Source organism: Python bivittatus, unplaced genomic scaffold (genome assembly GCF_059951505.1).
Source record: "Python bivittatus isolate LINGU-HERP-01145 unplaced genomic scaffold, Pbiv_v1 ctg000330_np1212, whole genome shotgun sequence".
In the NCBI taxonomy this organism is placed as follows: Eukaryota; Metazoa; Chordata; class Lepidosauria; order Squamata; family Pythonidae; genus Python; species Python bivittatus.
The window spans coordinates 16273955-16290036 of NW_028277058.1; the positions used below are offsets into that span (position 1 = coordinate 16273955).

Here is a 16082-nt window from a genome sequence, read left to right on the forward strand (position 1 = left end):
AGTTTGAACAGGGTTTCTTTAAAAAGCAGGGGTAAAATTCTAAATACAGTCAAGTTAATCATGCTAGATAGGAATGCTGGGAGATGAACTTTAGTAAGATGGAAGAGAGGGCGTGATTACCTACGTCTGCATTAATTGCTGAAGGCTAAATTCTAAATTTTGTTTCAGTGATAAGTAAAATTAGTTGAAACAATCTTTTATTATTTTTGTAAAAAATGTTTTCAGCTTTCATGAAAAGCATGAATCATAAAGAAGTTTCACAATTTTTAACCAATTTTAACAGAGGAAGAGACAAGTCTATGAGTCAAACTTGATAAGCCGTGGTTTGCAGCTTGAAGCAACAAAGTCGGTGAGTGTAGTCCATTGCTCTTTAAAAAAAAATACGTATTGCTGTATTAAAAAGAAATAAATTGAATTCGTGCAGAAGTGGTTATGATCTATTTATTAAATAGATTTATATATGAAAATATATTTTTTGTATTTATATGTTTTGTATATTCATATGATCTGTGAATTGCTTTTTTATCATTTGGAGGGGGGATAAGCAAATAGGATTAAATAAATAAATGATAGCAAAACAAATCCATTACTTTAAAGTGCCTTCCTCCTGCTCCCAGGTTTGGTGTATATATTTATGATTAGTAAAGTCAGAACACTTGGATTTATGTCACACCTCTCAGTGAAATAAAAGGAAAACCCCAGCTTATGCAAGAGCTCTTTGTGCATACTTAACACACTATAGATGTGAGTTTATTTCCCTATTGCTAGTTATTTATCTGAAGTATTGTACCCTAACAATACCTTGGATATTTATGTGGTCATGTGGAAGGAGAAGGACTGCCTTGGCAGAAAAAGAAACACCTTGTAGGCTCTGTTTTCCCTGTTGTTTTCAAAGGACCATTCTTGCTTTTGCTAATGGAGTGTGTGTGGATAAAAGCAGGGCTTTATAGCCCAGCTCTGTGTGTGTGTGTGTGTAACCCAGAGAGAGCCAAGGGAGCTTTTCTTACAGATGGCTGAGGCAAGCAAGTGAAAGAAATGCTACTTATTTTAAGCCAGTGTTTCTCAACCTTGACAACTTTAAGATGTGTGGACTTCAACTCCCAGAATCCCCCAGCCAATATCTGTGAGAGATTAAGGGAAAAAGAAAGATTCACTGGAACGCAATCAGTTTTCTATCACTAGAACTTGGCCTCTTGATTGGTGGTTCCGGGATTTTTTCTTTTTAAATTAACAGGTTTCACAGCCTGAAAAAGTTTGAATACAGAGTGATAGAGACTGCCAGTTGTTAAACAGGCTGAGACTGGGAGGGTGGACTTTCTGGAAGAAGGTGGTGTGAGGCAGAGAGCAATCTAGGCTCTGGAGGCCAAGTAGCCTCTGGAGGCATTTAGCAACTCAAAGGCAAACCCTTGTAATTGATAAAGAGACTCCCATAGAAGACCAAGTCAGGAGAGGAAGCATAGTCCTAGACACATTAGAGGTTAGGTTGGAGAGAGAATTATGCTACCTCCTGCAACTAAACTGCCAAAAAACTACCCAGTTCATAGGACTTGTCTCCCTATTTGCTTGGGCTGTCAAACCTATCACAGTTCATCTGTCTTTTGCATTGTTTTTCTGTTAAAAGTTTATTCAGTGTCTGAACTAGCTAGACTACTGAGGGGTTGTGCACACTTCAAATATGATTCCAAAGAACTTTGGACCTCAAGCAAATGCAGTCTTTCTTTGCTATTCATTAAAACAGCTTTTGATTTTTCGGGCTTCTGGAAAGGGTCTGCTTTAATGAACTGCAGAGAGATACCATGCTTGCACAAGATCCAAAGATCTTCTTCTGCATCATTTTTTAAGCAAATGCAGCCCAAGTGACTGTATTATTACAAGAAAGGAACAGATTCAGTTTCTATAAACTCTGATTAAAATTGTACATAAATGGCAGTCATCGTACTTTTAGACACCTGCCCATACGTATGGCTGAAATGAAGTAAGTTAAACAAAATGCTCCTTTTCAAATTCACAATTTACAGCATTTCTTCTTATTCCCAGATATATTGTAGGCTATTAAAATCAGCTTCATATATTATTTGAAGCTCAGATTATCACTGGCAAGCAGTAAAATTAAGAGCAAGCAAAGGCTTATACTCAAGTTGGTAATATTTATGATTATGAATCAGTTTTATGCTGGTTTCATCAACTGGAAATGTTCATCAATTGAAACATTTTCAGAATGGCAATCATGCTCACAGAATAAATTTACAATCACAACTAGTAATATTGTGCTATTTATACAACTTTGCTTGTAATGTGTTTTGCACATATTTTGATTAAAGGAGTTGTGTCCCTTTAACATATGAAATCTCCCATGAAATCTTAACCACGTATGCAGTATCTAGTGTATATATGTCTTGTCCACAGATTGGGAACAATGATCATAGTGTTATCAAATTGAATTTATTTGAATGTAGACAATTTCCAAGGAAGTATACATACTATTTTTGACTTCAAAAGTAGAAAGGAATTAGTAAAAAAGAAATTGAAAATGAAAGTCAAAAAGGTTATCTCTTTGGACTGTTTAGAAATTACTCAATTCCATAATAACATATATGTGGGATGTTAGGATTGTGGTGCATACCTTGATGCATCATTCTAGAGCTGCATTGCTGCTGAAAAAAAATGTCATGAGTTGGAACCACATTCCCATTTGGAATCTCAGATACAGTTCTGATCACCACACCCAGTAAAGGAAATTGTACAGTTAGAAAAGGGCAAACACTTAAAAGGGGTTTGTTTGGAAAGGTTATAAAAATATGCTCTTATATTAGGAAAAATGGTGACTAAAGAAGAAACTGCATGTACTTTATTTAATTTCATTGGGTGACTCTAGCTTTAAAGTTATGAGAGGGGAGGTTTGAAACTTCTGATCACCAGTTATTGGGAAGCCTGATTAGGAAGTCTGATTAGGAAACTACCATTGAACTCATGTCCTGCTTAAGGACTTCCCACCGGCATCTGCTTGGCTGTTATGGTATGAGAATGATATGTTAAACCAGACAGTCCATTGCTTTTAATTTGCAGGTGACATGTTTGTAAACTGAATTTCTACAACATGACTTTCATATCCATCACTAAGTGGTAGAATTTCAATTAAGGTTTGAGAAAAAAGCTTTTATGTTTTAGTCATGGGGAGGAAAATAGAAGAGGTGATTTCAAGTCAGGATTAGTCTCTGGCACTTCTTTTCTCAACAATTAAGTGTCACTTCTTTAGTGGTGCTCCAATTTCTATCAGTGCAGCTTATGAAATAGCAGTACTCAGCTAAATGTCTTAAGTATCATTTGACCAGATCGTTCAGTGGTTCCAAAGAGTTGTTAAGATTATTCTTGAGATGTTGTATTTTTTAAATCAATATATTATAATTTATTGATATCATTTTACTGCAGGTCATGGATGAAAAGGTGATCTTTGTAAAGGTGCATGCACCTTGGGAAGTGCTATGTAGATATGCTGAAATTATGCACATCAAATTGCCTTTGCAACCCAATGATCTGAAAAGCCATGACTCAGCATTTACATGGATTAGTAGATTCTTTAGTGTGGATGAAAATATCATCAAACCAGAACAGGAGTTTTTTACTGCTCCATTTGAAAATGAACGTATTTCAGACTTTTATATTCAGGACAAGGACTCGTTCTTCAATTCAGCAACTAGGAGCCGAATAGTAAGTTGTAGAAATTTATTAAAGGATGTATTTTTAAGTGCAAAGTTAGACTAACATTGATTTTGTTGTTCATCAAAAGAGTGAAACAATGTGTAAAAAATGCTAAACTTTAATCAGATGTTAAGGAAATATCAAATGTTGGGAAAATTAAGTTGGAGAAGAATCAAAACTCAGTAGTAGAAAGCGTAACTTGAATAAAAGAGGTTCTCAGTTCAGTCCATAACATCTCCAGATGGAGCTGAGCAAGACTCCTCTCTGAAACTGATAGACAAACTGATGTCAGCAAACTTAGATAATACTGAGCTAGATGTACCAAGAGCATTCTCAGAGGGCCGCTTCCTATATGACGCTGTCAAAGCGACCAGTTTTGATTCCCATAATTTGTTTTGAGTTATGCCACATACATATGAACACAAGCAAATTATAATGTGCTGACCATGACTTTTCCACAGACTTTATTACGCAGAAGAGCTAATTTTCAAAGCTGTTGATGTGAAAGTACTCTGAAAAACCAGAAAAATCATACATGTGCCAACGCTTATGGTCCATTGGCCTGCAAGACATGCCAGAGATCATAGAGTCATTATAGATGTTGCAGCCCACATGAAACCAGAATATACAGGACCCTATGCTATAAAAACTGTATTTTTTGAAAAGTCAAGCATTTGTTGACATGGACTGTGGAGAGTCAAGGCACAAATTAAAAAAAAAAAATGTATTGAGCTACTAACCTCTGACTGAAGGCCTTTCCTTACTGCTGAGCTGAAGCGCTATATTAGCACTTAGAGTTAGCAGAAAAGTGATTGCTATTTTGCCACTGATGCAAGCCACTGCTATCACCTGAATTGCACCCAAGGCAATGGGTGACAAAACCTTATTTTTTTTTACTCCTTGACGCTGCCTTTGGACAGTGTCAGAATAAATGGGAAAATACTACTTTAACACCTAAGGATGAGTTAAGCCTGTCTCATTCATGGGCTGGGGTGAAGATGAAGGCAACATTATGGAGACACAGCAGACAAAAGTTGTTGCCGGAGCTTGTTTATGCCATAATTAGTTGCAACTGAGGAAAAGTATTTAAAAGGAACACGGGCGAATACAAAGAGAAAGTTGCAACAGGAAGACATTTTGCCTAGTAACTACATGTACTCATAAGTGTTTCTATGCTTTCAGAAAAAAAATTCTACACTTTTTGAGTTCATTCCCTGCTCATGAAGAAATTTGGGGTTTTTTTTCCCAGGTTCACTTTATTCTTTGTCGAGGAGAATATGCTATAAAAGATAATGTCAAAAAGTTTGGTATCAATAAGCTTCTGGACTCTGGAATCTACAAGGCAGCTTTTCCACTCCATGATGTGAGTCTAATTTATGAAGAATTACCTTTTTCCTATAGTGTTATAAAATGTTAATCATGATCTTTTTTAAGACGTACTAACTTGTGCTCTGTTTTGCAAGCTACAAACTGAAAACCTTCAGAATGGACAACAACAAAGGAATGTATATACTGTATGTTCCATATAATATAACTGAAATCACTGGGTAGCTTCCATCTGCTGTGTGCTTGTTACAGAATGTCTTTGCAAAAGCTGCTTAATTAGGATTTCATAATATGGGATGTTTTGACTAATAGTTTTAAAATTAAAAGCATGAATTGTCTGACAAATGCTGAAATACAAAGATAACATTAAATAATAGTGGTTTGTTCCCCCACTTATTAAAGTGTGCCTTAAATGGACAGGGCTAGGAATTCTGGGAAGGAAGCTTGTGTGTAGAACCCCACATCTCTTCTATGAATTGTTGTACCCTACAGAGGCATAATCAATAATGTGGAAGCATTCATGGAATGGAAAAGTTGTGATTGTTTCAAGCATTATTCTTCATATGAAAATTAATCAGGAAACTTCTGCACATTATTCAGAAATAACAATACTGTCCTTTTCATCTTCTAGAATAATATAATAATAATACACCTATTTTAGAATATAGAAATTCAGACTTTATTTTCTACATCTTATAAAATTCATATGGTTTGGAAAATGAATTCTTGAACCATATTTTACATTTCAGTTTTATGCATTGATCTTTCATTTAATTCTTAACTGCAATTTGTCACTTACATGTGGCAAATAATAATTGGTCAGAGATTCACAGAAGCACTTTCCCATTGGTATAATCGCTGGTAATTCTGGTAAAACTAAAATAAAAACTATAAAGTATAGTTATTAAAACTATAAAAAAACACAAAATACAAATATAGTTTGGTCCTTATGAACACTGGACAAAGCAGAATGTAACAAAATTTGTTCCCAGGAGAAGAAGATTCTTGAAAAAGAAGTTACAATGGGATGAACAGTGACTGAGGTAGTCATGAAAAGACTCCAGAGTTGTTTGGGACATGAAGGATTCATTGGGGAATGGATTTTGACAACTACTTTGCATAGCTAGTTTAATTGCATTTCTAGTAAGTGACTCTAAGACTCTGTTGTGAATACATCAACATTTCATGCAGCTGCTGGAAGAATATGATATTATCATTACCTATAGATAGCCTAAGAGAAATCCATACAGTCATAGTGACAGATTTCTAAGAGGGGTTTTTCATGAACATATCTTGATTTTCAAAACCTAAATTGTCTTGAAATCAGATTACTTGCTTTCTTGTGCCAGATTTCAAGTTTTAAAATGTAATTAAATCAATTTTACTGGTTCCGTGCATTTATTTATTCTGACTCCAGAAACGTTTTGGAATGCAACTTCTGCCATTCCACTCAAGAGTGACCCTTAGCTTGATAAAGATTGCACGTTATACAGAAAAAGAAAACATTTCTGTCATTCAAAGAAGATACAAACAACTGTCAGAGAAACATTTCTCCAATCTGATACCCAAAAAAGTGCCACCATTGATCCTTAACTTGCTTTGTGTGGACAGTTCCTATGTCAGATCTAACTGCTACCAGAACAAAATAAACCAATTATGACCACTGTTGTCTCTTCAGCAGCATTTTAGAAATAAATCAAATACAGGAGATTCTAGTTTCCCCTATAATAATGATAAAATATAGATTGATCCTGACATTTAGGTGGCAGTAACTTCAGAAACTTCAAGAGTAATTATTCTTGTTTGGACATAGGACTGAATGTGAGCGGATTAAAATAAGCACAATGTTATGGCCTTAAATCATCATTTAATGAGAAAATATTCTGTTTGCAGTCAAGATTCAATTACCAATCACAGGATCCTAAGTGCCCAAACGAACGGTATCTGCTATACAGAGAATGGGCCCATCCTCGAAATATTTTCAAACTGCAACCCTTAGATCTTGTCAGGTAGGTATTAAGGACTGTTATGTCCTTATTATGTCCTTATTATTTTTCTATGAATAATAGTCATTTATCAAGAAAACAAGCATATATAATGTTGCTTTAGGCAAATGTGAGAAATAATCAAAGATGTATTCATTTATACAATTTATTTATTCAATATATAGGCCTCCCTACTCCTGACAACTCTGGGCAGCTTGCAATTAAAACATATGAACCAAAAAACCCAGCACAAGCTTCACCTTCCCCAAAGCCTAGGAGAATTCCCAGCTTTTTAATAGTTTCCTGAATGTCGTCAGGGTGCAAGCCATCCAGATCTCTAATGGTCTATTTTGCATTAATTTATATTTGTATTTTTAGTTTTAATAATACGCTATGAGTAGAACTATTCTTAAAATAATACTTTTTAAAAGTTCAGTGGTGATAAAATACAGGTAGTCCTTGCTTAACTACCACAATTGGGACAGGCAATTCCATTGCTAAGTGACATGGTTGTTAAGCGAGACACCACGTGACTGCGACAGACTTATGACTTCACTTTGCCAAGGTTGTTAAGTTGATCACCCGCAGTTGTTCAGCAAGACATCATGTGATGCAACTTGTGATTTTACTGTCGGCTTTTCCATTGACTCTTCTTGTTGGAAGCTGGCTGTGAAACACGCAAATGGTGAGACCGTGGGATGCTGTGACAGTCATAAATGTCCGCCAGTTGCAAAGCACCTGAATCTCGATCATATGACTGTGGGGATACTGCAATGGTTGTAAGTGCAAGGACCGGTCATAAAGTTACTCTTTCAGTGCCATCGTAAGTTTGAGCAGTTGCTAAACAGGGTAGTTGTTAAGCAAGGACTACCTGTAACTACAGAACATAAGCTACAGAAAACAATTTTAAATGAATAACATTATGGGTTTCGAAGAGGCAGAGGAACTAGAGATCAAATTGCCAACATTCGCTGGATCATGGAGAAAGCACAAGAGTTCCAGAAAAACATCTACTACTGCTTCATTGACTATGCAAAAGCCTTCAGTTGTGTGGATCACAACAAACTGTGGCAAATTCTTAAAGAGAGGGGGGTACCAGACCACCTTACTTGTCTCCTGAGAAATCCGTATGCAGGCCAAGAAACAACAGTTAGAACTGGTCATGGAAGAACCGATTGGTTCAAAATAGGGAAAGGAGTACGACAAGGCTGTATACTGTCACCCTGCTTATTAACTTATATGCAGAGTACATCATGATAAATGCTAGGCTGGAAGAGTCACAAGCCGGAATTAAGATTGCAGGGAGAAACATCAACAACTTCAGGTATGCAGATGATACCACCCTAATGGCAGAAAGTGAAGAAGAACTAAAGAGCCTCTTGATGAGGGTGAAAGAGGAGAGTGCAAAAGCTGGCTTGAAACTCAACATTAAAAAAACTAAGATCATGGCATCTGGACCCATTAATTCCTGGCAAATAGAAGGGGTAGAAATGGAAGCAGTAACAGACTTCATTTATTTGGGCTCCAAGATCACTGCAGATGGAGACTGCAGCCATGGTATTAAATGATGCTTGCTCCTTGGGAGGAAAGCTATGGCAAACCTAGACAGCATATTAAAAAGCAGAGAGATCACCTTGCTGACAAAGATCTGCATAATCAAAGCTATGGTTTTTCCAGTAGCAATGTATGGATGTGAGAGCTGGACCATAAAGAAGGCTCAGCGCTGAAGAATTGATGTCTTTGAATGGTGGTGCTGGAGAAACTCTTAAGAGTCCCCTGGACTGCTAGGAGGTCAAACCAGTCAATCTTAAATGAAATCAACCCTGATTGCTCATTGGAAGGATTGATAATGAAGCTCAAGCTCGGATACTTTGGTCATCTAATGGGAAGAGAGGACTCTTTGGAAAAGACCCTGATGCTGGGAAAGATGGAAGGCAAAAGGAGAAGAGGACAGCAGAGGATGAGATGGTTACATAGCATCACTGAAGCAATGAGCATGAGACTGAGCAAACTCAGGGAGGCAGTGAAGGTCAGGAAGGCCTGGCGTGATATGGTTCATGGGGTCACGAAGAGTCGGACATGGCTTAACAACTGAACAACAAAAATATCTTCATAAATGAAGAATGTTGGATTCTTGTTCTTGGAAAAATAAAGTACACAGTGGTAGATACCTGATTATTCACAATTGGAACTGCTATTGGAACTGCAGCCAAACACTTTGTACTTGAGAAGATCCCAGATATTCTAGATAGCCTAGAAGTTCATTGGAGGTGGGCAGACAACAAAGGGAAACATCTGATGCTGATGTTGCTCATGAATTCAACTTTGAGCAAGGCATCTGGCAAAGACATTGATTTGTCTTCCTTTCCCCTTGGCTTCTGTATCAGGGTTTTTTTCTTTCCCCCATGGCAGAGAGAAAGAAAGGCACATTTGTTTCCCACTATAGATAAGACAATAGTCAACACCCCCAGGATCAATTCTGAGTGAGCTTAAATAGATTCAGAAGAGTTGCAAGATAGAAAACAGCTGGTCATCTAGGATACTGTTCCTTTTGAGCAAGTTTCCATTACTTTAACATCTGTGTAATGAGAATGCATACATACATACAATCCATTATGCTATTCCCTTTTGGGGTGAGCTATGTTATGCACAGCATAGAAAAAGAATAAGAAGCAGTAAGCAAAGGAAAGTTAAGGCACAAGGTAAGTGAAAAAGAAAGGAAATATACATTTAGTTTTCACCAGCACCATTCATTATAGCTCTCCATAACGTTCTGGAAATCATCCTTGCTTTCAGTGTGTCCACGCAGAAATTCATCTATCACTTTTTAATCTTTTTAAAAATATCCTATTTAATTTATGTGTCTTAAAACAATTAAGGATTTGCTACTTTAAAAAAAAATACCATAATTACTATTATTATACTATTATTAGTCATTCTTAAACACAGAAATCAGGTAGCATAGAAGTGCACTATAATTCTGGCAGTACATGGTAATTCATGCTTTCCCTCTTGAATATACGTATGAGAAACTGTTTTTCTTAAAAAAGGAAATGCACATCTGTATTTTCAAGAGATGTCATTGTGTTCACAGGAAATACTATGGTGAAAAAATTGGGATCTACTTTGCCTGGCTGGGATTCTATACCCAGATGTTACTCCTGGCAGCAATAGTTGGGCTTGGATGTTTTTTGTATGGATATTTCACAAAGGACAACTGCACTTGGAGGTAACCTTATAATGATTCTTGTGTTATTTATGATCAAGCATAAAGATCCTAGGTAATTAATTGGAGTTGACCATTCTAATATATTAATTTGTCTTTGTTAGTTAACATAGGCTGCAAATTCTATACATATTTGTCAGAGAATAGTAGAGTAATGCTGAATATTATGGGCAAAGCAACAGGGAAGCAGCGGGAGCACGATCTCTTTCCTTCTCTGGCAGGTCTTTGCTTTGAACTGATTTCAAAGGAATGAAAATGTCTAAAATATCTCTAGGATATTTTAAGTTACGGCTTAATCAGGAGAATAGGGATTTCAAGAGAATAGAGGTACTGCCTTTCCTCTGCCACTGGTATTCCCCATTTGTGAAGATACCCTCAGCAGACTTCTACAAGTCTGGGAAGAGACTTGTAGAATTTTGGCCAGCATACCAGAGGACATCACTATAGTCTTTCAGCAGAACTACCCCCTGTCCCCATATCCACAGATAAGCTGGTTAATCCTATTCTAACCACTTTTAGCCAGTTGATCTGGACAACCAGATTGTGCTTTTACCTGAGCAGGCATGCATAAGATTACATCGCTCATTATTTATGCTAGTTTAATCTGAGTCAATTTATTATTCCAGCTTTGATGTGTTCTCTTAAATTTTTTTTTTTACTAACTCTCTTCAGTGAAAACAAAATATTAAAATATGCTGAGAATGATGAATTTTCAGTGTATTATAATATATGTGCTGGAAAAAAAAATGTACCTTCTGTGACAAATTGACTAAACTTCCATAATGTCTGTGCCCTGAATCTTTTGTGTCATTATAAGTTAGGGCTTAATCGGGAGAATAGGGATTTCAAGAGAATTAAGCAATATTATTTTGAGATTTTAAGCATTATTTCTTGGGTTTGCCACAAGCGTAAATAGAAATACCAACTGCTAATTAAAATCATTATAGCATTCTGCTGTGAATGAATAAACCATGTAATTACAACTAAAACAAATAAAGTAATAACAGGGACTTTTAAATATATGGAATTATTTTTGGCCAGAGGTCCTAGGACAACTGCCTAAGAGCTATATAAGATATGTTTCTCCAGTCCACAAATCAGAGCCCAAACAGGCATTTGAAGTGAACTAGAAGAGACTCCTTGAAGAGATGAATCACAGAAAAGAGAATTATTCAGTGGGGAAAGACTTCAATGCTACTCACTAATCAGACATTTTGCTCCTATTTTGTGTATCTGAAAAGGGCCAGTGAAACTACTTGTACCTATTAAGTGGAAAATGATCAGGGCAATAGTTATTAATGAAAACCATGAATTTAGCAGCTCATTTTTTGAGTTATATAATATATAATCTGGATTTATTCACTCTTTCAGTCAAGAAGTATGTGACCCAAATATAGGCGGTCAGATTATTATGTGTCCACAATGTGATCAAGAATGCACATACTGGAATCTCAACATCACATGTGAATCTTCCAAGGTAACAGTATTTTTCCTTCAGCAGAAAAAGACCATATTTGTTAGTGTGACCAGAAATGTTATTTTGAAATAAGCGGAAAATACATGGATAAGAAAGAAGCATATCACATAATTAAGAGCGGTAATAAACATATAAAGGAAAGTGTGACTGATGAGTACAACACTTAGTATATATGGATATGTTTTTAAAACAGTATCTTTACAGTAAAACACCTTATACCTTATATATAAAACAGTATATTTTAAAACAGTATATTTATCTTTTCCAAGGAAAGAATCATAAACTGCTGAGAGGTTCTGTAGTTCTGTAAAAGTACAGGTGAAGTAAGCTACTGTGTACAATTTACAGCTGAACAGATTGGGCTTAATGAAATCACCTTAATAAAGCAAACACTCCTCTTCTACATCTTTATTTTGCACAACTATGTGCGAAGAGAAAACAACAGTATGGTGAGCATGACTAGGGATTAAAGGATACGTCAAGTTAATTTCATTCAATTTCCCATTTTTCCAATCTTAAATTTGTTTCACGGCCTTGAACATAAGTTTGCAATTTTAAAAAAGTGTATAAAATTGTATGAAATTCTAATATTTTATATACATTTTCTTTGAATATGAGCATTTTAGTGCATCTTCATAACATATACATTTTTGCAAATCATTTTTCCATAGCACATTTCTTTTTGCCCATTTCTGTTTGCCCAAATACTGTATATAAATCTCATTTTTAAGATTTGAGCTGCAAAAGGATTATTTTAGTTATGTATCTTAATATTTAAATTTCACCTTACCTCCAAGAAACCAAGATGGGGATCTCCCCAATTTATCCTCACAACAATCCTACAAAGTTATCTGAAGTGGCAGAGTGATTGGTCTCAATCAACCAAAGGATCCAGGCTTGAATTGATACTGGTATCTAAGGGGGTTTGGGGCAATTTGGAAAATCTACATTCCTACTCACCATACAGCTGACCTTAGCACAAAGGTCTGTTTTCCACTATGTACATCAAGGAACATATAATAACCTTTTTCTTCCTTTAAAGAGTCATACTAGAATATTATGATTCCTATGAAAGAAAATACACTAGAAGTTGGCATGATTAAAATAGCGAGGTCCACAAAAGCCACGTTTCCGTATGATAAACTTATCACATTGTTTTCTCCTAGAAGCTCTTCTGTTTATATGATAAGAATGCAAGAGTTAGAAAAGCTGATCTGTGGCATTATTTTTATGGATTCACATTATCTTTTGAAAGAATTTTATATATAGCAGCAAGCAGCACACCCATTTCGGCTACTTGGCATGTATTTTTCCCCAGCAAACAGATGGACAGAGCTTTCCGCTATCAGCTGGGGCACCAGGAGGAGATTCATCCATTTCCATAATGAAGAATGAATGCTATCTGTTTGTCACTGTGTATATAGTGCAGGAATATTGAACGCAGATGCTTAGGTGCATAATGTAATAAAAGAATATACACATATGACAACTTGTTTTTGTAGAATGATAAAATCTACAATGTCAACAGAAGAGCTAGTGTTGTTTTTCTGAAAGTAAAGAGAACACCGCATTATATGTTAAGCCATTTCCCTTCATGTTTTCCAGAAACTCTGTATATTTGATAGCTTTGGAACATTAGTGTTTGCAGTGTTTATGGGAATTTGGGGTAAGCTAACGTCTTCCTTTGTTTTGCATAGTGAGGTAACTAATTCAGTCAAACTGGGGACATGGTGTCATATCTGTTTATTAGACACATCAATCATTATTGCAAAATTGGTATAATGTATGAATGTGTATAACAATAGACAAAGTCACCAAACAAGCCTAAGGACCTAGGCAGATAAAAAGGAAAACTGGGGACATGTTCCATCTCTTTCTACTGCACAGCTGTGTACACAAGAATTAATTGGCATAAAAGCTTCTCACTCTCCCTAGTTAGCTCTCAGTGGCATTCGTGGAAGGGAGAGGGAAGAAAACAGATCTGAATCCTGTAACAATCCTTCTCCTGTATTTCATATTGTTACGAAAAAGAGGGGTCATGCCCTAAAACTTTTCCTTGGCGCTTTTCTGGAATAGCCTTAATCCAGATGCACTATATCCTTGATAGAAAAAGCCTTGTTGCAATCAAATTGCTAGTTCATGTCTTTCTCTCTTCAAAAAATAAGTTCCAGGAAATTGGCTTCACATTGCTAGAGAGGATGTGAGTAAGCACTGTTTTTTAAAAAAAGCTATTTCAAAAAAATCGGGGCGGGAGAGGACATAAAATGGCAAGGAACTGTTGCAGTTGGCAGTGATTTGACTTTCACTCATATGTACTGAATTCTTTCTTATTCTTTGGTTAGTTACCTTGTTTCTGGAGTTCTGGAAACGACGGCAGGCTGAATTAGAATATGAATGGGACACGGTTGAGTTTTTAGAACAAGAAGAACAAATACGTCCAGAGTATGAGGCAAAATGCCATCATGTAGTAGTGAATGAGATTACACAGGTAATTGTATTTTCAGTTTTAAACATTTTAATTAAAACACTCAAAGAATTATTGATTGGATGAATTCACTCATTTCTTTTTTTCTCAATTACCAGGGCTGTGTATGTATAGTTATGTACAAACATGGTGCACAAGGGGACCATCAAGTTTCAGGAATGCTAAGCAAAAGGCAGCTTCTTAGAAAACCCCTTCTCTTGACTTCTTCTACCACAGCCTAACCTAGTACACTTCAGAGTTTTTTCCTCTTTTACCTAGTAGAAATAATGGTGGTGGTGACAGCAGCAGTTTCTCCTTACCAGTTGACCTATATAGTAAAAGTGTCAATTAAAAGGACCACAGCCATGTGACCTTTAGGTTAACTTGCCTTAAATGACCATGCAACTGAAACAATCAGACTTTGCCTATAAAACTGCATGGGCAATAGGAAGTGGAGTAGGAACCTTCAGCCTCTTGGTTCTTGTGCGAACTGTGTGCCGCTTGTATTTTCATCTATTCATTAAAGTGGCCCATGACTGCTGCAACTTTGCGTAACACTCGACTCCTTGCAGATGCCAAGTTTGGGGTTCTTCTGGACCATTGGCTTGAGTTCTTCCCTTGGTGGCAGAGCTCCGGTGGTACCACTGGTACTATGGATATGATACCCTGCTTTGACCATAGAATACACTGAAGGGGTGATGATATTTCAGGCTGGAAATGGGCTCTTCTGACTATACCAGAAAAGTTTCAGAGTTGGAGTCTTTTGCATACACTGCATGTACAGGCAGTCCTCATTTTGCAACTGTAATTGGTTCCGGCAAAATGGTCGCCAAGCAACACAGTCAGTAAGCAAACCATGTGACACAGAGAGAGAGAGAAAGAATGAGACTACAACGGTCTCTGGTTGTTGGCTTTTCATTTAGATAAAGTTCTCTTATGCAGCAGTGCCAGTGTTACTCTCACTCCAGTATTCATTGTTGTCAGGCACAGAAATTTGGGCATTGGTGCGCACATTGGTCAGAAAACGATATTTTTACTGCCATTTATTACTATTGTATTTGCGAATGGTCACTTAATGAGGCAGTTGCTAAATGGGGACTACCTGTATTTCAGTCTCCAACTTCAAAAAACTGTTGGGAAAAAAGAAATTATATCTAAACCCCATTTCTCTTTTTTCTTTTATTCCTTCCTTCCTTCCTCTCTCTCTGTTTATTAAAACTATTTTAAAAAGCCTTTGTTTTTCTTCATTCCATAATCCAGTATAGCAAGAATATACTAACCAAAAATATCATTTTTGGTATCTGTCACATGCCAGTTGTATTGCATTCAATTTCATTTTGCTGCTGATGGTGTATGCCAAAATAAATGCCAACATGTATTAACATGTTGCATTTTTCTTATTATTATTTATTATTTAAATTTAATTTAACTGCTAGGTTTGCATATGAAAAAATAATTCTTCTAACAAAGTGTGTTATATTTTTAATAACTAAAATTAATAAATGAATGCAAAAATGAAATAAATATTTGGAAATAAAAAAACTTGCTGTTAAAGAAAAACTATTTCCATCATTAACAAGATGTGAAAAATCCATTAGGAGGGGAAGAAGAATCATCTAGACAGTGTTGAAGTTTCTAGTCTAGAAATAATTAGAAACTAAGATCAATTACATGGATATAGATACATGTCCTAATAATCCTTTCTTAATTAACTTCCTTCACAGCAAGAAGAGCATGTTCCATATACAGCCTGTGGAAAGTGTATAAGGATGACCTTCTGTACAAGCGCTGTCTTATTCTGGGTAAAATGATTTGGTCCACTACTATTTAGAAAGTATTAGCTTCTGCTCTGACAGCTCCTTGAAAGAGCAAAATGATGCAGTCCCTATTTAAATGAAAATTATT

General features: G+C 36.1%; 1 protein-coding gene and 1 long non-coding RNA gene across 8 annotated transcripts in view; one reads left to right on the forward strand and one right to left on the reverse strand.

The window, feature by feature from the left end:
• Positions 1–16082, forward strand: part of ANO6 (anoctamin 6) — a 55340-nt gene that overhangs the window by 23007 nt on the left and 16251 nt on the right. For both annotated transcript variants that reach the window (XM_088141757.1, XM_007424886.4), the window contains exons 4-12: positions 284–349; positions 3430–3708; positions 4949–5062; positions 6919–7034; positions 10105–10239; positions 11608–11713; positions 13319–13379; positions 14056–14201; positions 15902–15979. In XM_088141757.1, coding sequence (XP_087997883.1) covers positions 284–349; positions 3430–3708; positions 4949–5062; positions 6919–7034; positions 10105–10239; positions 11608–11713; positions 13319–13379; positions 14056–14201; positions 15902–15979 — 1101 coding nt within the window. The remainder of the gene's footprint in view (positions 1–283; positions 350–3429; positions 3709–4948; positions 5063–6918; positions 7035–10104; positions 10240–11607; positions 11714–13318; positions 13380–14055; positions 14202–15901; positions 15980–16082) is intronic.
• Positions 1–16082, reverse strand: part of LOC112540269 (uncharacterized) — a 100595-nt gene that overhangs the window by 3723 nt on the left and 80790 nt on the right. The gene's annotated exons all lie outside the window — the stretch shown is intronic.